This window comes from Rattus rattus, chromosome 2 (assembly GCF_011064425.1).
Source record: "Rattus rattus isolate New Zealand chromosome 2, Rrattus_CSIRO_v1, whole genome shotgun sequence".
NCBI lineage: Eukaryota > Metazoa > Chordata > Mammalia > Rodentia > Muridae > Rattus > Rattus rattus.
Genome location: NC_046155.1, coordinates 2,007,658 through 2,029,954, shown reverse-complemented (window position 1 = coordinate 2,029,954; position 22,297 = coordinate 2,007,658). Strand labels below are relative to the sequence as shown.

The window sequence follows — 22,297 nt, the reverse complement described above, 5'->3', positions numbered from 1 at the left end:
GGGAGGCAGCCCGTGCCACCTGAGGACTCAGCAGTCCGACCTCACAGCCTTCACCTCTGCTGTGTGTTCATCCTCCCCACCTCAGGCACCTCTACCAACCTCACCTAGTCCCACAGAAAGTAACTGCCAACCAAAATCAAAAATAGTGTTATTAATTTGGTGTCTCTGAAGCACAGAAAAAAAGGAAAGAAAAATGACAAAAGAACGAATGAACCCACCCTTGCCACGTGTCAGGCCCCAGGCCCAGGCTAAGGAGGCCAGCCTTGTAGGCAGTGCAAGGCCTAGGGCAAAGTCAGTCCTGACCATGGGCTCAAAGAGGGACCAGCCCATGGGTTTGGCTCTTACGGCCTGGCTAGGAGGCTGCTGCCTCAATTTAGGGCATCCAGGCCACGGATCAGGGAGAAGTCTGGTCACTCAGTTCTGACACTGTCTGGAGTAGCCAGATATCAGGGTGCAGACACCAGAGCCAAAGCCAATCAGTCCTGTGGTCCAGCAGAGTCTGCGATATTGAGTCCTGGGATGAGATCCAGCAGAGGACAGCTACTCAGTACTGATGTTCCAGCAAGGGCTGGGCAGCTGGACTCTCTCGTTCCTCAACAGGGACAGGCCAGTCACCTGGAGCGCCGGAGGGTGTGCAACTCTCAGGAACACTGCTGTCCAAGCAAGGAATGTCCTGGGTTGTTCTGGCGGGTGAGGCCTCAGAGCTGACATCAGGACTGAGGCTGAGGTCTAGAGGGGCCTATGGAAGAGAAGACGAGGGATGAGCAGACAAACCGACATGAGAACTCCTAGGGTCCACTCCTTCCACAGGTCTCTTACCTGAGATTTGGGGGTGCCTCCTTTGGGGCTCCCTGAGGCTGGCTCCCCATCAGGTCCTCCCAGTCCCTTCCGACCCCCCAGACTCCACTTCCCACTGGGCCCCTCAGAATTGAGGAGACCAGGGCCAGGAGGTCTTGAGGGCCGGGGACCCTCAGTGGGAGCAGGTGAAGCAGGTGGTGGTCCAGGGAGCCGAGGGGGAGGCCACTGCAGCAGAGGAGGAGGCCGCCCATCACCAGAGCCACTGAGGGAAGGCCGTGGCCCCCAGCTAGGACCTGGTGGGAGGGGCTGTTCACTGCTGCCTGTAGGACAGAGATAAGAACAAAGACCTCAGCTGGGCTACAGTCTAACCCACAGGTTCAGCCCAGCTTTGCCTACTCACCTGCTGTATTCTCAGGCGTAGGGTGTGCCAAGGGGGGGTTACTGCTGAGGGAGGTCAGGCCGCCACCCCCAGCACAGTCCGAGTCATCCACATTCCCACCGCTGTTACAGCCTGCGCCACAGCCCTTATGAAGTCTGGGTGGAGAAGCGGGAGAAGTGGGAGGGGTCCAGGGCAGAGGCATTCTGAGCCCTACAGAAACATCTAACACCTGAATCCTAGGGGTCTCATCTCCGAGAGATTTTGCTACCTAGTTTATAATCTTTTAAACACTACAGCCCGCTCTAGGGGGAAGGGGATCCCTCTGGGGAGAAGGTCATCTCTCAGGATGCAAGCTCATTGACTTGACTTCATTTCTGTGACCTTGGAGAGAGCTGCTTCACCTCTGTGCCCTGCTCCCTGAACCCCAGAGCATTAGGCCTCATAATGGTTCCCAAGCTAGGGTGACAGCCAGGGCTCACCTCTCCCAGCTGCGCAAGAGCCATCGGGCAATGGCACTCAGGCTGACGGGACCACCCCACAGCGCCCGCAGTTGGGGGTGGCTACCAGCCAGAGATGTGGTAAGCGGTGACACATAGATGGGGTAGCCCAGCGGCTGGTCACAGGAGGAATTGATCATGTTGCGGAGGGCCTGCTTGGCGTTCTGGATGCTGCCTCGCTCAGGGTTGCGGTTGCGCAGGAACACCAGCTCTTGCTGCTGTCCAGCCCACAGCCCACGCACGCACTCTCGGTTTACCTGTGGAGGGCCACACCAAAAGTCAGGGCAGGGACACTGAGGCGGGGCATGGGCTGCAGGATGGAGTAAGACCATCGGCTCCACCTTGATGACTCGGAAGCTGAGGTGGCGCCGGTTGAGCATGATGATCTTGTACTCATCAGAAGCATCGTCCATGACATGGCGCAGTGCCAGCAGGGAAGGTGTGTTGCTAAGGATGGCGCTGCGCCAGGCAGGGTCCCCCTCATGTGAGATGACTAGTCGTTCCTCATTGGCTGCAATGGCATCATACAGGGCTGCTGGTTCCTCATACTCATCAGGAGATGTGAAATGATCCTGGTTGGAAGAGAGGACAGAAGTCAGAACCGCTGGTCTTGGAGAGGGCGCCATCTCCCACCTGCCCCGTACTGTGCCTCTGCACACTCCTCCTACCTGGTGAAGCTTGAGGGCCATGCGAACCCCAGGGGCCACCACTCGGTGAAGCAGGTCCATGTCCGCAAAGACCCACTCATCACGAGGGGAGGTGATGCGGAAGTCCCCCTTGAACAGGGCATGCAGGCCATAGAGGAAGGGCTCCAGGCTGGGTGGGGAGAAGACATCAGCAATGGGGAGAGAGCCAGAGGGGCCATTCCCTGTCTTGCCAAGGAAGCCAATCTCTTCCTCACAGAGCAGTGCAAGAGCAGGCAAGGTCAGTCAGGAGTGCTTAGAGTCTCATCCAAGTGAGAGGAGGTCATGTGGAGCTCTTCAGGGAAAGGCAGAGGGAGAGCAGCAGGCTGTGGGCACTCACCTGGCAGACATACTGTGTGAGGCTGTTCCCAGGGCCCGGCGACCCAGCACACACAGGCCAAAACATAGTGTGACCAATGGTGAATTCCAGTCCTGGTCCACGGGCTATGGCACAAAACCCCCAGTCAGCGCCCAGCTTAGTGTGGGACTGGGGTCCAGATTGAGAGTCACCAAGTGTGAAGGGAGTGACCAGGAAGCCCCAGTCCCCAGAGTCTGGGGCAGGGCAGATCTAAGGGAGTGGTAGCCTGACCTGGCTGCGCCGAGAGGCACAGTACTGGATCCACTCAAGGTGAACAGCGCAGAAGGATGGCAGCGAGAGGCCAGACAGTCGAAGGTCATAGTCTTCATCAACACTCAGTGAGAAGGTAGGGTCAGAGTCCGCATAACCAAGGGCTCGCACAGGCCGTAGAGCAGCGGCGATGCCCTCATGGTTCAGCCATGTCTCTAGCTTTGGAGAGCGGCTCACATAGTAGATGATGCTCTGGGAGGAGGGGCAGATGTCAGGGGCAACCCCAGCAATGGGGAGGACACATTCCATCCTGAGCCATGCTTTCTATGATGTGCTTCTGCAGCTCAGCCTCTCTCTGAAGCTGAGTAGGTAGGGAAGTGCTTCCTCTCCTGGGACAGAGTGTGAACCAGCAGGAAGCACCCCACTTAGAGTGGTCGTGCACTTGGCAGCAGGATCTGCTTCCTGTCCTCTTCCTGCCATCCCTAGAACCCAGCCCATTTGTAAGGGGAACAGAGGCTCACACTGATGACAGCCTTGCCCAGTGTCACATAACAGAGCAAACTGGGCTGGAACGTGAGAACACAGCAACATCTGCATCTCAGGGACAGGGAAGTCAGGCTGAGACAGCATGTCGCCTACAGCCCAGGTAGCCTACATGACCTGAGTCACAGGTCCCTTTCGGCAAATTACTACAACAGATGTGAGACCTTCTCTGAAAAAGGTCAGTGTCTGACTACTCTTAAGGGCCTTACTGGTGTTTAAATCGGCTGGGCAAGTGGAGAGCAGCTTTGGGAGGGTGGGAACTGGCAAAGTTGGGACAGCAGCTAGCAGACAGCAGAGTTATGGGGACTCCATGCACTACTCTGAGCTGAGGCTGATGGGGTTGGCCCTCTGCCTGGCTAAGCAGTGGACAAGCCCAGGCTGAGGGTAGGGTAGCTGTCCAGGGACAGAGGGTCCAGGCAACAGTGACAGCATGGTGACTGTGGTGGGACACTGGGAGGCTAAGAGCCTGGGCAAAATGGCCAGGGTAAGCTAGGAAGAGCTAAAGCTCAGGTAGAACACACGGACTATGAGGTGGACGGCTACATGGCAACACGTGGGGATTGGGGGACGGTGTGGGGTGAGGGTGTCCTTCAGCTCTCTACACCCATGTGGCCTTGGATACCTGAGAAGCTGGACAGAAGTGATAATGGCATGGAGGGGTGAAGCTTGTAAGGACAATGCAGGGCTGGGGACAGCTGAAGAAGTCTGGTGAGAGCTGGCTGCTGACTCAGGCCTTACCCTAGGGAACAGGACTAAGTGATCTCTGGTTTCTAGACTGACTGTCCTGCCTAGAGAGCATCTCTGAAGCCCAGGGGCCACTGTAGCCACTAAAAACCCCAAAAGCATTGCTTCTGGTTCAGGGAGAAGCTGAGCTGGAATGTGTTGATGCAGTGAATTTTTAACACTGTCATTGTGTTCTATGACACGCTCTCTGTGTGACTCCCAAGATGACACCGAAGCTCAGGACTTTCTAGGAAGAGCTCCTGTCTGGAACTCTCTCTAGCTGTTTGCCTGAGTGCACTTCACTGGCTGTGAATGGGGCTCAGAGCCATGGTGCTTTCCTGCACAGGCTCAGTGCCTGTAAGAGGTCTGAAGTGAGCTGTGGTAGGGCCGGACACACCGGCCCCGCCCACCTCTCCTAAGGCTCACAAAGGATGCAAGACAAAAGTGCAAAACCTGAAGGCCTCAAGGATGGGGCTTGGCTGCAGGCAGCTGGGAGCTGGTGGCTTTGTGGCCCGAGACTGCCATCTGTCATCTGTAACAGATGACATCTATTAAGTGATGTCCACAGGAAGGGCAATATGTGAGTGAAGCACCTTAGCATGGCCAGAGCTGCTCAGAAGGGCCTAGAAGGCCCAAGCACTACCACAGCCTGGGCTTCTAGCACTTTGGCCCCAGCCCTGTGTTGTCCTTACAAGCTTCACCCCTCCATGCCTTTATCACTTCTGTCCAGCTTCTCAGGTATCCAGGCTGAGGGGCACGTTGGCTTCTTAAAGGGACAGTAAGGCCGACAGGGCCAAGCTCACTTCAATCTGCCAACCCAAGCCTCGCCAGTTCCAGTGCACAGCAGTCTGAGGTACATGGAGCTCTGATAGGACTTGTGGGAAGAAGCAGGGTGACCTGGACAACTGAGTCATCTGGGGTGGGGAATGAACTTCTGGCCTGCTTCTTAGTAAAGTGAAGGGTGGGCACTGCTTTACGAACTTTCCTATGAGTGGTTCCGAGGACAAAAAGAACAACAGAAATTATGGTTTCTCAGTTTTTCCAACACATGACTCTGAAAGGTGTCCACATCGCCTAGGACAAAAGGACAAACTTGGCTTTCATGAGTTTGCCTTAAAGGGAACCTCAGTGAAGCAGGCTCACCTGTCCCCAGCAGGTCACCAGTGTTTCAAGGCAGATCTTAAGAGCATGTGGGACCTGGACTGTGCTCACAAACCCACCACGCTCTATGGTAGTTTGAAAGAGAATGGCCTGCATAAGCTCATTTGAATGTCTGGTTCTTCCTTGGTGGACTTTCAGGAAGGATCAAGAGTAGCCTTGTTGGAGGAGGTGTGTCACGAAGATGAACTTTGAGGCTTCACAAGTTCCGGCCACGTGGCTAAGCTCTCAGCTACTGAATGCCTGGCTACCACCACGCTCAGTCATGACGATGTCATGCACTAGCCCTCTGAAACTGTAACAGTAACGAAGACATTCCCATAGTGCCCCTCTCTGTGTGTCACAGAACCTTATTGCTCCTGATACCCCACAAGTCTGCGTGTCTCTATTTCTCAACAGGTAAAATGAGCTAGGACAAAGGAGGCAATATTCTAGGTTGTCTGAAAACCCTACAATTTCCAGCCCAGAGCTTCTACACCTCACTGTCTCCCCACTTCCAACAGGTCTCAAGACTCTCTGGCTTGACTTGAGCCCCCTCCCTTCCACCCAGGACAAGGCAAAAAACCTAGTGATTGAGATGCCAGGCCTGAGGTAGAGTCTGGCTCTGTCACATTCTCCAACCAATCACCTCACCTCTAGAGATGGTGTGTGTCTGTGTGTGCATGTGGGGACGGACCAGAGGCTGACAGAGTGTCTTCCTCAGTTGTTCTCTACCTTGTTTTTGAGTCTGGGACTCTCCCTGAATCTGGAGCTCACCCATTTGGTTAAACTAATTGGCCAGTGCCCCCGCAGAGACGCTTCCATATCCACCCCTCGGCTCTGGGATAGAGGTCCAGCTTTCACAGGATCGGAATTCAGGTCCTTATGATTGTTTGCATGGCAAGCATCTAACCAGCTCCCTGCCCACCCCCTTTTTTGAGTCTTTCACACCGTCCAAGCTGGCCTTGAATTCCTAATCCTCTTGCCTCTACCTAACAGATGCTTGAATTACGCCTGTGCAGGGACACCTTAGGCTTTTCCAGGTGTATGACAGCCTACCCAGGTGAGGTGCTTAGCACAGACCCCACCACCTTCACTATACAGCCCTGCTTGGCTCCCGTGGTAGCAAGTACCATCATTGTTAAAGATGGGAAGGCTGGCAGGTGTTATTTTGGTTATGAGTTAAATCTAGGGTCTCAGACATGCTAGGCCTGCATTCTACTGCACTCCCAGCCCTGGACTGATGGTCCCAACAACATACTTTAGCCAACTGCCCCAGCTAGCCCCAGCAGTCTGGGAGGGGATCCATAAATGTGCTGCCCACCCACCCTCCACACTCGGGGCCTGAAACAGGCATTCTGGAAGGTGCAATAGGGAGTTCCTACCCAGGCATCTGTTTACCAAGGCCTCTGTACCTATTGTCTGATGGTAGCACTGTAAAGAATGCTTAAAGTGACCTTTGACCAAAACAGCCTTCCTATACTCCAGCTAACAGACAGCATCAGCATGCTTGATGAGTGATAATTCACCAGGAGTTGCCACCCAGCCCCTGACCCCATACCTTGACATAGTAGGTGACGAGGATCTTGCGGAGGTCAAACACCTGCAGCATGGAGGCTGCGTTGTTGTCACTGATGCTGTAGCCTTCCAGCACATACTTGCTGGCTGTCACCTCCCAGGCCAGCCAGCGCTGCCCAAAGGCAGCATTGAAGGACAGGACCCGGGGCAGGTGACCAGGCTCACAGCAACAGCAGCCCTCATCTTCCTCCACACCTTCCGTGATGGCCTCCACCTCACGCTGCTGGCAGTATGTGCCTGTGGAACAGGGCTGCCTAGTCAGAGCTACCAGGATAGCCCCTACTTGCACTAACAAGTGCCAAAATGGTAAGGCAGCAGCTACCTACAGTGCTAGCATGCTGCTTGTCAGGGGCCAGTTAAGACCCAGAGTAGGCCGAAGCTGGCATCAAAGCTCAAACCTCAGATTTCAGCAGTAATCTCTGGACCCCTACGAGGTCAAACGTGGAGTGTGCATGTGTGGGTGTCACTAGAAAGCAGGTAGTCAGGCTAGGACACCTAGGTTCAGGAGGAAGAGAACCTTGCCTGAGATCACCCAGTAACCTGAGAGCTGGACTAGATTCCAGTCTCAACACAAAACTAAATGTTGTGTCCCAGCCCAGGCCTCCCAGCTCAGTCCTGTGGCTCACCCCGGAACTCAAGGCCACGAAGCTGGAAGGTGACGAGGCCATTGCCAACCTCGATGAGGTGCACTAGTGCGTTGAGGTAGTCAGAGGCCAGGACAAAGCAGTCTCCAGGGCCATAATTGCCCCAGCGGCCCAGCACCAGATCCCCACACAATGTATGCTGCAGCGAGCGTGTCAAGTGCTCATAGAAGATAGAGTTGAGGTTGTTGTCATCAGCGCCTGGGATCCAAAACAACATAAACAGGCAAGGTGAACGTAAGGAGGGCACCCTCCAGGAGACAGCCTGCCAGCAAGCTCCTGGACAAGCAGCCACCGCCTACCTGGGTTCCTGTCCAGTTGTGTCACGAGGCGAGTGTTGGAATGATCCACACGTTTAGTGCTGTTCAAAGAGAGCAACAATGCATGGCCAGGGTGAGGCAGCCCATCATCACACCCTCAGCCCAAGCTCCACGTCCCTGAGCTATGAGTGGATGCCACCTGTGACGCCCACTGCAGCTGACAGACAAGGAGGCTAAAGCTTATGGACATGAAGGGACCCACACAGGACCACGAGGGAGAAACCTGGAGGAGAGTGGGTTCTCAGAGACGAGATGATCCATGAGGCTTTGGACTGCTGCATGTTTGGGCTTCACCAGACTCACTACCTCAAGTGTCCGCACCAAAGTCAAGCACTCGCATCCTTGCTCTGGGTATCTGGAGCGCCTTTCTGGGTGCTCTCTGGCCAGGACTCCAAGGCCTCACTTCCCTCTGGTCACCAGCTCCTACCTCTCAGGAGACTTACTTGTAGTCCCTCTCCCAGAACTTGAGGGGCCTTGCGTAGGACATGATGAAGACTGCACTGCCCAGCAGGGGGTTGAGTGGTGTTGAGAAGAGCCCTGAGAGCAGGGCCTGGAGGAACAGCATAGCTGAGTCTGGGCGCAAGTCAAGGAAGTAACAGGCACATAGGACCTTCTGCCTCCCTCTCCTTTCTCTGCTACACACACACACCCCACCCACAGCCAGAAGCTGGATACGTGGTACAGCGAAGGGCTGGGCAAAGGCATGGAAGGCGGAGCCCCAGGTGATCTGCCATGGTGCAATGTAGGTCAGCACAAAACGAAGCTTGTACAGCAGGTCCCAAAGCTGCAGGGGTCGTCAAGGGCAGGGTGGTAAAACAGTCACATGTGGTGAGATCTGCCAAGCCTCTAGACAACAGTCCCACGGGTGGACCCTGAGACCACTCCCAGCTCTTCCCTTCTAGACTTGGCTTGCAACACCTGAGCCATGGTAACTTCTAACTGGCTTTAAAGAACATCAGCCAGTTAATTCCATGATGACAGGGGCAGTTTCCCACTGCTCTCCATAGCCCATGGATAGGAAAAGCCCACTTCAGACAAAGGCAGAGAAGGCCAAGGACTTGCTCTGGTCATGTTACTCAATCATTAGTGAGGATTTCCAGAGATGACCCTAGGCCCTGCCCTCAGTAGGGTCTAAGGTAAGCCTGGTGGGCCAGGTCTCTAATAATTCTGATATTTAAGAGGATCACAAGTTTCAAGGCAGCCTGGGCTATAGAGTGAGTTCAGGTGAGCCTATGTAACTTAGTAAGACTCTATCTGAAAACAAGAAGTCAAAAGAGGATCGATGGAACAGTTCAGTGGTGGAACACTGGCCCAGTACGCCTTCAAATTCTAGCAAATAAGTAAATAAAGCAGCAGGGTACCTAGTACAAAAGCTTGCTAGCAAACAAAAGCCAAATATGAGAAAATCATTCAGAGAGCAATGTGAGTCCCAGTACCATGGCAGGGGTAGGCCTTTAGGATGTGGGAATGTTCCTTTGTTCTGTGTGAGCCCCCAGCCCTGAGTGGGAACCCCACAGCCCAAGAGAATAGCAATGCACCCAGGCTCTAGGGTAGATGGTCTCAGCTCTGAACCCAGCTATGGACACTGGCTAGGAGAAGGATAGAGCTCAGAGGCTTTACAGCATCCAGGGAGCAAGGTCACGCCTTGATCTGGTTGATCCTGAGGAAAATGGTTATGAGGTCAAACCAACACCCAGGAGGGCCTGAGCAAGTTCCCCTTCCAAGTCTCAACCTGCTCTCTACAGGGAGAAGTGGAGGAATGCCTTCTTCAGGCCACTGCAAAGGCCCACTGTTAAAGCAATGCAGGCCCAGGACACATTTTTGCCCTCTGACAGAGCAGTTCTGCTTTTCTGTTCATCAGCCTGGACCTGAGTCAGTCACCAGCTTACCTTGCTGCAGAGCAGCGACATGAGGAAGTAGTCAAGCAGGAAGCCCTGTGAGAGCCTCGGGTAGTCGAAGTGGAAGAGCAGGACGGTGAAGGCCAAAGTCAGGTACTGCTGGGGAGGGCAACAGAAGGCCGAGCGCAGCAGCTTCAGTCCTGCCACAGTCATCAGCAAGGCCCGGCAGCTGGGGGGGGGGGCAGGCATTCAGACATGGCAAGGCCTCAGGGAGGAGTGGGCACAGACACACATCTCTCACCAATGGTTTATGTGTAAACCTAGGCACCTGCTGCTCACTAGAACAGCCCTTAGTTGTTTTGGGGTTGGGGGAGGGAGCGGTACCTCTGAATGAGGTGAAGGGGACATATTAGCTCTAACTGGCAGCTCACTGAGAGCAGGGATCCAGCTTTGGCTTGTCGCCAGTCTTAGTCCTACCCATTCCTCAGTGGGAATCACATGAAGATGTAACACAGAGAATGGCAGGGGTGGGGGGCGTTAGTGGTCCTCACTAGAGGCAGAATTTGTCTGGGTGGTTGACAACTGTGTGGGCATCCACTGTGAGAGCGTTGAGAACCACGGCAGGGTAGATGAGGTACTTCTCAACACACTGCAGGCCAGCATAGAGCTTCTCAAACCACATCACCTGAGCAGCACCTGTGAGAGGAATATGGGTTGTCAGCTAGCATGTGGCCCTCAACATGGCACCTCTCTGGAGCCCAGGGGACTAGGCATCACAGAGCCAGAAAGCACTCAGGAAGGTTGACAAACCAGCTATGCTGTCCTGGGTTCCTGGAGACTTTGGCCAGTGTCTTTGGAATACTGCTAACAGCTCCAAATAAGGCTGAAGAAAGAGCCCAACAGGGAAGGGGCTCCACATGCCACTTAGCATGTCACAGGCTTGGGGGAGGGGACTTTGCTGTTTTTGCTGTCTGTAGACACAAAGCCAACAAATAAACCTCCTAGATACCTCCCAGACTCAGGCGAAGGCCATATTGTCTAGGCTGTGGGGTTGGGATGACTGCAAGCTGCAGGTCCTTCTGATGGGGAAGCTCTCTTGGATCAAGGCAATGACAGGAAGACAGAGACGCTGGCCCAAGGAGCAAAATTTCTCATTGTTTGAAGAAAACAAGGGCTACAAACAAATAACATTATATGGACTGAGTAGCCTGTATGTGCAGTGAACCTGAGAGACAGCCAGAAGAGGGGCTCACAGGAGGGGCCGGAAGGAGGGGAGGGCGAGGGAAAACGATAGCCTCCCATTTAGAAAGGAACAAGGGTTCACCAGCCACTGAGACTGATGAGTTTGTCTCCCTGGAGCGCACAGTGGAGAGAAAGAACCCCAGAAGGTTGTTTTCTGCCCACCACTTGTGTGCAGTGGTGTGTGTACACACTCCTAAAATTCTGTCACTAAAACACCAAATACTGTGATCTTTGTATCACCAATCAAGAGTTTTTTTAAAGATGCTACATGCATGGGTGCTTTGCCAGCATGGACATCTGTACCATGTGCATGCGGTGTCTGCAGAGGCCAGAGAAGGGCATTAGATCTCAACAGGCAGATGGTGAGCCACCACCTGGGTGCTGGGGATCGAACCCAGGCCCTCTGAAAGAGCAGCCGGTGCTCTAACTGCTGAGCCATCCCTCCACCACACCAACCTGTTTGTTCTGAGACAGGATCTCACTATGTAACCCTGACTGGCCTAGAACTCACTATGTAGACCAGACTGGCCTCAAACTCACCTACATTTGTTTCCCAAGTTTTGAGATTAAAGATGTGTATAATGTAAAAAACAAATTTTTAAGGTCTATAGTATTTCTTAGATTTATTTATTTAGCACACTGTAGTTGTCTTTAGACATACCAGAAGAGGATATCAGATCCCATGGTTGTGAGCCACCATGTGGTTGCTGGGATTTGAACTCAGGACCTCTGCAGGAGCAGCCAGTGCTCTTAACCACTGAACCATCTCTCCAGCCCAGAAAATATTTTTTAATACATCCTGTCTATTTTTTTTTTTTAACTTTTAACATTGCCAGCAATAAGCACTAGATGGCTCTGACCCCACGGCGATTCAGAACATAAAACTTTTAAAAGTGTTGGATTCCGGGATTGGGGATTTAGCTCAGTGGTAGAGCGCTTGCCTAGCAAGCGCAAGGCCCTGGGTTCAGTCCTCAGCTCTGAAGGAAAAAAGAAAAAGTGTTGGATTCCTTTTCCATTAGAGACAGCAGGAAGCAAGAAAGGGCCTGCTCAGGCCTGGAGTACAGCAGAGGCTGTCCTGGGGCAGTGAAAGGAATGGGCACAGGACGCCTGAGAGCAGGACGGGCAGCAGGTACTCACTGACATCAGGAGTATGTCCAACCTGCCTGTGCCCAGTGCGGCAATGGGAAGAGTGGACCGGGGCACTCACCTCGCACTTCGTACTGGCTGTACTCCAGTGGCTTCAGCACAGGCTGCGAGAGGCAGAACCAGGGGAGCTGTTTGCGGAGCTGCGGCAGCAGGTAGTGTGTGAAGAAGCCCACAGCTCCTGCCAGTGCATACAACACGAAGCCCAGAACTGACTGCAGGAGGGAGAGGCCAAAGGCTCAATTCAGCCTGGGCTCAGCCCACCAGGGTAGGTGTGACCTACAGAGGGGCTCTCAAGCGCAGCAGGCAGGCACTTATCAAAACCAAGAGGGGATGATCTATATACACCACACAAACCTTCAGGGCAATGAAGACGGTGCTGGCACTGATGGCAAAGGTGAGAACAGCAATCACCACACACATCACCAGGTCGGAGTGTAAGACTTCACGCTGCAGAGCCGGGAGAAACAGCCTGACTGCCTACTGCATAGGTTGGCATGTCCTTCCCAGGCTCAGACCTGCCGGAACCCCATACTCCACCCCCTCATCAGTTCCCGTCCCTTACCACTGACTGGCGCATCTTCTCTGGCAGTGGGTCTGGGGGTTCCGCACGGGCTGTCTCTAGGCTCCGCTCCTCTAGCTCAGGGAAGAGCTTACTCCGAACGAGAGACCTGAAAGTCGGAGGCCAAAGCAGGCACTAATGTCCCTTCCTCACACAGATAATGTCAGTCTCAGGTACATGCACTCACTGACTGCCCAAGTTCCAGGTGTGAACATTCACACACACACACACACACACACACACACACACACACACACACACACACACACACACACACACAGAACTCACCAGAGAACGGTGGGGTCACTGCTCTGCCGGCTCAGATGGTAGGACAGTGCCATCAGGAGGCCACAGAAGACTGAGAAGAGGACAGGGACGTGCTGCTCTGGCCAAGGTGTCTAAAAGAGAGAACCCATGCTGGTCAGGGGTAGTGAAAAGGGATGTCAATTCAGAGCCACCCCTGGGGGCTCGGCACACTTGGCTCCTGAAGACCACCCATACCTTGATGGCACCAAGGCAGAAGCCATAAAGCAGGGCAGCGGCCAGCAGGCTTCGGGTAAGGCTGAAGACCGCAGTGAGCGGGCTGGTGGCAGCTGTAAGCAGGAAGAAATGGGTTAAGTCCAGCTCTGACCTCCAGATACCAACCTCTCACTGTCTCACCCTGTTCTACTGCGCCTCAATTCCCAGGAGACTTCCTATGACACCAGCCACCTCCACCCAAACTTCAGAGCTTCTAGTGTTCTGGGCTGAAACTACTTGCCTAGGGAAGGAAGGGGAGAGAAAAAGAGAGGAGATAAAGAGGACAGGCAGGATGGGTTCCTTACAGCCAGACTACAGATGCAGGACAAGGCTCTGTAAGAACCAGAGCTGCAGACCCAACCCGCGGGTGGACCCTCCTGGCCCAACGTTGTCTCTTCCACATAAGCTACCTGTGGGCCATACCTGTGCCCCCAAAGCCGTGCATATCTATCTGCTCCAGGAGGTACATGAGGCAGGTGTTGACCTGGGGCAGGAGGCCCAGGAGGAAGACGAAGGGGAAGCATAAGGTGAACACTGTGCAGAAGGAGGGAGTAAAGGACCAATTAGCCTGCCAGCCTCTCCTTGGCCCACCCTCCAGACTCACTCCCTTGGGTCAATCTTGCCCTGCCTTACCAGTGGCCACATCTCGGGCGCAGAAGAAGAAAGAGGCAGAGAAGAGCGTGAGGCCATACAGGGAGACGGGTGGGAAGGGCTGGGCGGTCCCCAGGGCATCCAACAGCCAGATGAGTAGACAGCAGATACAGAAGTAGACAGGCCGGCTGTACGCAATCACCCAGTTGTGGCCCTAGGGAGTGGGCCAGTGAGGAATTGGGCCTTCCCCACTGACCTCCCTGGGACATGTGCACATATTCAACATGCCCCAGACTTGACCACATCCAAGCTGGAAAACTGGGGAAGATGGGAGCAAAGCGGGTGGTGAGGGAACACTGCCTCTCTCCCACCATGGCCTTGAATTTGCTCAGACCCTCCAGGGCCTTCTGGCCAGAGTATTGCCCCACAGGTACTCACATGCATGGGAGATGCTGCATCAGGCTGCACGCTCTGGAAGAGACAGGACACAGGGCTATGTTGGCAATAAGAACTTGTGTCCACAGAAAAGGGATACAGCTCCACTACTGGGCAGTAGGAAGTGACCAGGGCAGGACCCTGTACTGTCCTGAGCCTCAGTACGGTACAGTACAGTACAGTACAGATGGGTAGCTGGCTAAAAGGGTCCCAATCAGATTATCCATACTTCCCCTCAGACCTGAAACAAGGGAAAGCAGAAGGCCCAGGAAAGTTGTGGATTTGGGGAGCCAGGCCTGACCTTGAGCAGGGAGTACTGACAGGAGGCGATGACCAGACAGAACTGGAAGACCCAGATGTCAGTGAAGAAGCCCTTGAGCAGCAACAGGTATCCCAGGAAGGCAACCAGGCTACTCAATCCAACACCGAAAATGTTCTCCATTATCCCTCGTGTCCTGCAAAGACATGTGAGTCAGGGTATGGCTTCCTGCCCCAGTTTCTAAGGGGCATTGGGGAGACAGGACTCTGCCCTAAAGATAAACCTCTAGGCCTTGAGAAGCCAAACCTCTGACCTCAGAGGGAAGAGAGCAGGTTGTACTTGCTCTGAAAAACCATCTTGTTGCTGCCCTGAGCCCCACTCTTTGGCCATGTAGACGCTGAAAGTTCAAGGCACTGTTATTCCTGGCCACGTCCACTTCCTGCTCATGCGGACATGAGTTATGGTGTCCACACAGCAGGAGTGCCATGTGCACATGGGCAGTCCCCAGTCACATGAGTGAAACCAGGCTGATGGACAGGACGCCAGGATGTGGAATGAACGCCTTGCCGGCGTCTTTATCTAACTTTCTGGCCTGTTTCCTCTCTGGAAAATGGAAAAGGTTTTGAGACAACCAGGTTTAGGAATGTGCTTAACTTACAGCAATCAGGCAAATGGAGGAGAAAAAGAGATGGACCCTGGAGCTGGGGAAGTGAGGGATCACTCCGTTTTGAGAAAGGCTTCGAGGAAAAGGTGACCATTGTACCCCACTTCTTTACACCCTCTGCAGCCTGAGGAAAGCCATTGCAGCAGAGTGGTGGTTCACACCTCCACTACAACTTTTAAGGCTGAAGCAGGAGGATCACTGGAAGTCTAGGGTCCCAGAGTGAATTCAGGCCAGTCTAGGATACAAATGAGACCTTGTCTAAAAGCAACAGACACCAACCAAGCCAGGCACAGTAGTGTGCACCTGTAGCCTCAGCACATGATCAGTGGAGACCAGAAAACCAGAAACTCAGGGTTAGCCTCAGCTACACGACAAATCTGAACCCAGCCTGGTCTATGGATACCCTTCTTCAAAAGCCAAAAACAACAAAGAAATCCACTACAGTCTCCAGCCACTGAGGCATTCAGGGTCTCTGATGGCATGACCATCTCCATGCACTTAGAGTTTGGAAGATTGGAGTCCCAACACTTTCTGGGGATCAGGAACTTGTAGGAACTCACCGGTCCAACAGAGCCAGCAGGGCCAGCCGCTCATAGCGCACAGAGGTCCAACGGCCAGGAAGAAACCAGTACTTGTAGCTGTGCTGGGCCCGGGGTGGTGCCTCTTCCATCAATGTCTGCTCCTGGGATTCGTGCAGGGAGTCCTGGTCCAGCAGGTCAAACTGCAGTCCCCACAGCCGCATCCATCAGCCCCACCACCCCATTGATCTAATATCACCCCTCCCCAAACACTGATCTGATGACTGGGCATGTAATTCAGCACATGAAGGCACCACTGTCTGTGACCTTGTGGCCTGCCTTGACTCTCCATCACAAGGGCTCGCTCCTAGCTCTGGCTTCCTAGGACACAGTTGGATTGTTGTTATAGGCTCCAGGTGCCAGAGTCACCAAATCATATGTCTGTCTTCTCAACTCAGACAGAATAGTCAGTGAAATCTACTTTGCCCTTCAGGACCTAGCACAAACGATATCTCCTCCAAGACGGAGCCACCATTGTCATTGTGACAACCTCATTCAGGAACACAGAACACCTGTTTCAGAGGACAGGCTAAAGCTCTATGTCCCTGAGAAAAGTCCCCAGCCTTAGCTTCTTTAGGCTGGATGTATCCTCCATTCAACAAGTGTTTATAGGTTGTAGAGATGGCTCAAAGGGTAGAGGCACTTGTCACACAAGACCAACAGCCTGAGCCCAATCTCTGGACTCCACAGTGGGAGGAGAAAGCTGACTCCTCCACATGTGTACTGTGATATGCCTGTATGCATAGGCATGAATATGTGTGCATATACACATGTACATACACACATATGCACATGTGCACACAGACACACACTCGCACGCACGCACTCACTCACGCACGCACATACACATAACATCTGCAAGATACAATAGAGAGGCCAAAGATGCCCAGCTCTGGCCCTTAAGTTGCTACTAGATTGCAAGGATGATGCCATCGATCCCACATAAACAGTCAAGAAAGAGTAGCCAGGTCTGGCAGCAATGACCTATAATCTCAGGTAACTGGGATGCTGAGTCAGGAGGACTCCAAATCAAGACCTTTCTATGCTACAGAGTGAGGTTAATGCTAGTCCAGTCAACTTAGTAAGGTTAAAAAAACAAGACAGGGTTAGGAAAGTAGCCTGGTAATAGATGCTTGCCCAGTATCTCACACAGAAACACACACACACACACACACACAGCAGCCTATGGTGGATTCTCACAGTGTTCACAGTCCATCTGTGATCTAAGGTATTAGCTTATAGCTTAGTAGAGGCGGGTCCCTCTATGGTGCAAGGCTGGCCTTCAATTCCTGGGCTCATGTAGTATCAGGTCTCAGTCTCTGGAGAAGCTGGGACTATAGTCAAGGTCATGTTTTATGCACTCATTACTTCTGTTAACTACTAGAGTGACCTATTAGTTATAAACAATTAGAAGTAAAAAAGGACACCATCAATAACCATGCTGCTGTAAGGAGCATTAACAGATACAGCCTCAGGCAATCACACCTGTAGACTGTCAGGCACAGGACAAACTGAGCCGCCCCTTCTGCAGGGATCACTGTGAAACACCCGTTATCTTGCTAGCTGCTCTGCTCTGGGATCAGAGTGGTACACACCAAACACATTTACAGAGTAAGTAAACGTATACTTTGAAGAGCCATTCAGCTCCGAGCCTGTGCACCCTCTACCAAACCATTAAAGTTGGGGACCCAGTGGCATCCCCAAGCTCCTCCTCAGAGTGATCTAGTCCTCTTGGGATGCCCGGCAGGCTATTTACCTAGGCCAGCCTTAGTCATCTGCTTACACACACCTTGTCCCACAGCCCTTTCAAAGCCGCTCCTCACCTCTGGGATCTCCAGGGGCACCCTGCGCACCTGCATACCCTGAAGAACCACTGGCCTTGGTTGCAATAGGTTCAGGCCTCCTGTGGCTTCAGGCACATCAGCTGAGTGGAAGCTGGAAGAATGTGAGTGGCGGTCCCTGTGGATATAGCACTGATGAGGGTAAAGGACATAGACATGGATAAACCCAGGATCTTGGTGAGATGGGAGTCAAGGTCAGGTAGATGGGGATGCCTGCCCCACTGCTGGGGTGCCCAAGGATCAGGAGCACCGGAGTCAGAAGATACATTGCAGAAGTATCTCTTTTGCAGACCCTGGCCTACTTGAAAGCTGTGCTTCCCTGCCCTCCTCCTTAGAGGCCAATACTATGCTTCCTAGAAGACTTGGAAGCCTAACATGACCACATGCCCGTCTCCTTACTGTCTTCCCCTCCCAGCCTTTTGCTGCTCCACCAGAACAAATGCTCTCAGAAATGTAGCCTTCCAGGCCCACAAGAAGCCCACCCTGGAGACTCACCAGGCTCCATTGGCTGCCTGCTCCCCTGGCTGACTCACAGGGTTCTCATAGCCACCTCCAGCTAGGCCAAAGGTATATGACCGCCGTACACCTAGGACAGAGGTACAGCAGCACTGTCAAGGTCCGAGGCTACGTGGGCATCAAGGCCAACAAACAAGGAGGAGCCCTGTGGTATGTCCCCTGTCGTGACCAGCCCCTGGGGACCAAGTGTTAGGTAGGAAGGACCTACAGATCAAAAGCCTAGGCCCTGTGGTCAGCCTGCCTTGGGTAGGGCTCTGTTCTACCACTAGCTCAGCCTACGGCTTTAGGAGTGCCTTGGTTTCATTAGCAGAGCAGGGATGATGACACCCACACCTCAGAGATGCTGCAAGGATGACATCGGGCAGCACAGGTAAAGCACTTGCCACAGAGCCAAGGGAGAAATCACCGACCAGCAGTGCTGTGGGGTGGGTGGGTAGCCACAGATGCCTGTGGGAAGCATAGAAGAGGTGCTAGGCTGGCTGGGGAAGGGCTCACCGCTCTCATCGTAGAAATAGTGCACAGCACCCTCAGAGGTGTCATCAAAGTTGCTGGCTTCATGTACGTTGGGGCCAGCTCGGGTGAGCAACAGGGAAGAGGCAAAGTGCAGAGCAGAGGGCAGAGTCAGTGCCCGGGAGTGGGAAGCAGCCCGGCCCCGCTGAGCCTCCTGTAGGCTGCTGGACAGGGTAAGCCCTAAGTTAGCATCAGGTAGAGCCAGTTGGCCCTTCTACCCTGCAGCCATGGGGCAGATGCTCACCTAGGTGGTGAGCCCATGACAGAGGCTGGCGGCGTAGGGTTGCTGCCTGCATTGTGTCGTCTCCGGATGGCTTGAGCCCTCCTCACATTGCTTGTGCACTCCCGCTGACCTGTTTCCTCAGGTGCTGTCCAGAAAGAAGCCCCAAGCATAAGTGACAGGCTGGGATGGGATGGAACTGGGACAGGTGCTCCAGAATGGAGTTAAAGGTTAGACTCAGTACCGCAACACGGTCTCAGGAGCCCTGCCAGCACATCTCTAGCCACTTGTGCCTCAGTTTCCCCTTTGGAAATAAGAATGACAATCATCTGCCCTGCCCCGATGCTAGGCAGAGGATGTCTGCAGGGAACAGAGGCTCAGTGCTAACCATGGGGCCTGGAGCCAAGAGGTGTGGCCCACATTTCTTAATCATCGAATACACATCCATCTGCTTCCTGGGATGGAGGATAAGCTGATGATGACAGGGTCTGCTGCAGTCTGCCCTTTACCCAAACTCAACCCTCCCAGATCTCCTTCCTCACCCTCACTGCCGGGGCCAACACTCACCTCCCCCCACAGCACCTTCCTCCTGCAGTTCCCCCCGCCAGCCAGGCTGGTTGGCAGCAGGTCCCCTACGGGCTTCAGGAGGCAGCATAGCAGGCTCACCGGCAGCCAGCTCCATTCCTGGCTGGGCCTCCAGTTCGGCCTTGGAGCCAGCCAGGGGAGCCCTTAAGACATCACCCCCTGCCCCATCCATGCTCAACACACGTGCATGAGTTTTGGCACTGGCAGTACTGGGCGTCCGCTGGGTCCCATAGGGTCTCTTAGGGGGCACAGCGGTTCCTTCTTCAGCCCCATGAGGGGCCCGCCGCTTCCGAGGACCCCCTGCTGCACCCTGGGAGCTCTCAGGGGAGTAGCAAGAAGTAGATGAGGAGCTATCGGTGCTATAGCGGCGCTGAGACCGGAGACTGGATGCTGGGCTCAGCTCACTACCTTCACTGGTATCTTCATCTTCAAAGAAGCCTGAGCCCTCCAGCAAGGGCCGTCTTGGGGTACGACCAGGTGGGGAGTGTCCTCGCATGGGGGGCCGCCGTTTGTTAGGCCGAAGCAGAGCCAAGTCCTTGGGCCGCACGACCAGGAGCGGCTCAGTTTGGCCCGGTGGTGTCCCTGCCCCAATGACTGTGTCAAAGGAACGAAGTGTATCATCTGAGGGGACCCCAGCATCTGGAGAGGCAGGGAGCTCAGCCTCAGAAGGAGGGTCTGTGTCGCTGCCCTCAGGGGCATGCCCACCAGGGGGACTGTCCAGATGGGTAGAGTTGGTCTTCTCACTCCTGAAGCTGCTGAGAGTCTCCCTGTCAGTACCACTGAAGCAGGAATCTGAAGATCCAGCTTTCTGGGGCAGGGGGTCACCTGAGCCCCTCCGGTCCAGGGGCTGGTAGCCTCCAGTTCCCCGACATTGTTCCCGCCGACTACTGGTCCTCACTAGGGCCCGGTCAGGGCGGGTCAGGGTCAGAAAGCTCTTGCTTAGCTCCTGGCTGAGGCTCCCTTTCAGTAAGGGGCTCATGGGAGTGTCAGCCACACTGCTCCCACCCCAGGGAACAGCATCTCCAGCCATGGGAGAACGCTCAGAGGAATCTGTACTGGGGAGAGAGGGGTCTGGGACAACCCCGGGGGGTGTCTGGGGAAGGTCTCCAACTGTTAAAAGAAAGAAAGATGAGATGAGAGAAGGGCATGTGACAACACAAACCAGTGTAAGGGGATTTCACAACCTCCATTTCCCACTGAGGATATGGGCACAAGAGGATCACCAAGGGGATCCCATCCAGGAGCACAACAGTGGAGCCAAACTTGGGATGACGTAATCACAGGACACCTGCTCTTCCTGCCAGACCCCTGCCCACTCACTCAGGTTCTCCTGAGAGCTGAGCTTCAGCATCTCCCGATCGGCAGAGGTCACAATCACGTTGTTGCTGCCCTGCTCCCGTACCAGCTCCTTGATGTCTATAACCATATCACCAGAGTTGTCACAATGACTCTGGGGTCCTGTGACACCACCACCAACCAGCCCAGAATATAGCCACCTACCTCTGAGGGGCCCAGAATCCTCCATCCGGGGCAGCAATTCCTGATAAGACAGAGAGAGTACAAATGAACAAACAGAGCAAGAAGCAGGCTTGGAACAGGCCCACAACAGGGACAGACTCCCAGGACTGCAGAGACAGAAGCCTGTGGTTGGGGCCTACTCACCGAAACCTGGTTGAAGCCAAAAACAGAATGCTGGGAACTGCAGCGTACAGGGGGTGTGGAACTCACTTTCCGGAACACTGTCATCTCTACACCAGGGTCTCTGCAAACAGAAAGAAGAGCTAAGCAGAGGCTCTCAGCTAACCTCTCTTTACTGTTTCTTCTCACCTTAACACTCCTTCCTCCTCAAAGCTCCCTTTTACTGCTCTGACCCTGACTACAGGAAGTACTTACAGCCAATGTTCCCTCAGCTTTCTCTATCTTCCAAGACATAGACACAACCACAAACACAGAGAAACAACAATCCCGGAAACACCTAGTCACCTGGGAAGACTGCTCTCCCCCTGGACAGCCTCTTCTTCCTGCTCCCCCATGGTAGAGTTGCGTTTCTCCACAATCTCGCCCTGGTCGAACATGGCATGCAGGCGATAGTTCACAGTCTTGATGGTAGCAAAGATGACAGCTACCACCAGGCAGTACACTCCAGCCACCATCAGGCTGGGGGGCAGGACCTGGAGATGACAGTTAAATTGAACCCTTTCTCAGAAAAACCTTGATCCCTTGAGAGTGTACCTGCCATCACTGTAAAGGACTAGGGATTCATCAGTTTACAAAACTTCATCATCCCTGCATGCAACAGTACAAAGACCCCTGTTAGGAGCAGTCCTCTGTTTAACCGAATAGATTAAATGAGGCGCTCAAGGTCACTCCATGTAGGAAAGACTTGGTCTTCCCTCTATATAAAACCAAACTCTACAGTGATTCGTCTCACTTCCTCCCATCCCTCCAGACTGCCCTCCCTCTCCCAGTAGTTACAGGTGGTGGCAGCCTCTCACCATGTACAGCAAGAAGGGAAAGATGAGCAAGAAGATCCAGACATAGAGATGGAAGCAGTTGGAGAAGGTGCTCTGATGCGGATCGAAAAACCAACCGCCAGTGAGCGAGGCCCACACACCCTGGCGCAGGATCTGCAACACCTGAGACCCCATGGCCCAGCCGCTGCTGCGCACGCCCTCCTCCCGGGACCCTCATGGGGGCGGCCCCCGGCCCATGCCCCGCTGGCGCCCGAGGGTCCCGGGGTCCGACTTAGATTTCACGCCATGGCCTCCCCCAACGGGGGAGGGGATTGGCAGGGTGAGGGCACAGGCAGGGGGCGGGGCCGGCCCAGGCAGTCAGCCGATCAGGCCGGAATACAGAGGTGGGACTGGCATCAGAGGCGGGGCCTGGGCCCCCTCCGGTGGCCCAGAACTGTTGTAAGGGGCCAAGCC

The 22,297-nt window shown here is 54.1% G+C and overlaps 1 protein-coding gene across 5 annotated transcripts; it reads right to left on the bottom strand.

The window, feature by feature from the left end:
* Positions 1–131: 131 nt before the first annotated feature.
* Positions 132–22,041, bottom strand: Pcnx3 (pecanex 3). 5 transcript variants are annotated; one of them, XM_032891118.1, is made up of 35 exons: positions 21,866–22,041; positions 21,354–21,541; positions 21,033–21,132; positions 20,871–20,910; positions 20,691–20,786; positions 19,353–20,480; positions 18,810–18,933; positions 18,551–18,729; positions 18,035–18,125; positions 17,522–17,657; positions 15,681–15,841; positions 14,499–14,652; positions 14,201–14,233; positions 13,805–13,976; positions 13,595–13,705; positions 13,154–13,245; positions 12,941–13,050; positions 12,656–12,761; positions 12,448–12,540; positions 12,155–12,305; positions 10,257–10,401; positions 9,757–9,934; positions 8,543–8,651; positions 8,311–8,440; positions 7,850–7,908; positions 7,533–7,748; positions 6,890–7,143; positions 2,947–3,177; positions 2,698–2,801; positions 2,343–2,490; positions 2,016–2,246; positions 1,657–1,931; positions 1,199–1,332; positions 820–1,118; positions 132–739 (listed from the first exon to the last, which is right to left on the bottom strand). In XM_032891118.1, the coding sequence occupies exons 1-35, from the start codon at positions 22,016–22,018 to the stop codon at positions 545–547; spliced, it is 6,126 nt and encodes a 2,041-aa protein (XP_032747009.1). In that variant the 5' UTR covers positions 22,019–22,041; the 3' UTR covers positions 132–544. The 5 variants fall into 5 exon arrangements, with proteins under 5 accessions (XP_032747009.1, XP_032747013.1, XP_032747012.1 ...); XM_032891122.1 differs by having other exon boundaries at positions 15,681–15,802; XM_032891121.1 differs by having other exon boundaries at positions 17,552–17,657.
* Positions 22,042–22,297: the final 256 nt, after the last annotated feature.

Excerpts from the sequence above, each read along its gene's own strand:
- Pcnx3 (XM_032891118.1), bottom strand. The coding sequence starts at position 22,018 with ATGGGGTCTCAGGTGTTGCAGATCCTGCGCCAGGGTGTGTGGGCCTCG. Across the intron at positions 18,730-18,809 it reads GTCATGGGCTCACCACCTAG|CAGCCTACAGGAGGCTCAGC; the intron begins GTGAGCATCTGC and ends TACCCTGTCCAG. Across the intron at positions 14,234-14,498 it reads GTCAGTACTCCCTGCTCAAG|AGCGTGCAGCCTGATGCAGC; the intron begins GTCAGGCCTGGC and ends TGTCTCTTCCAG.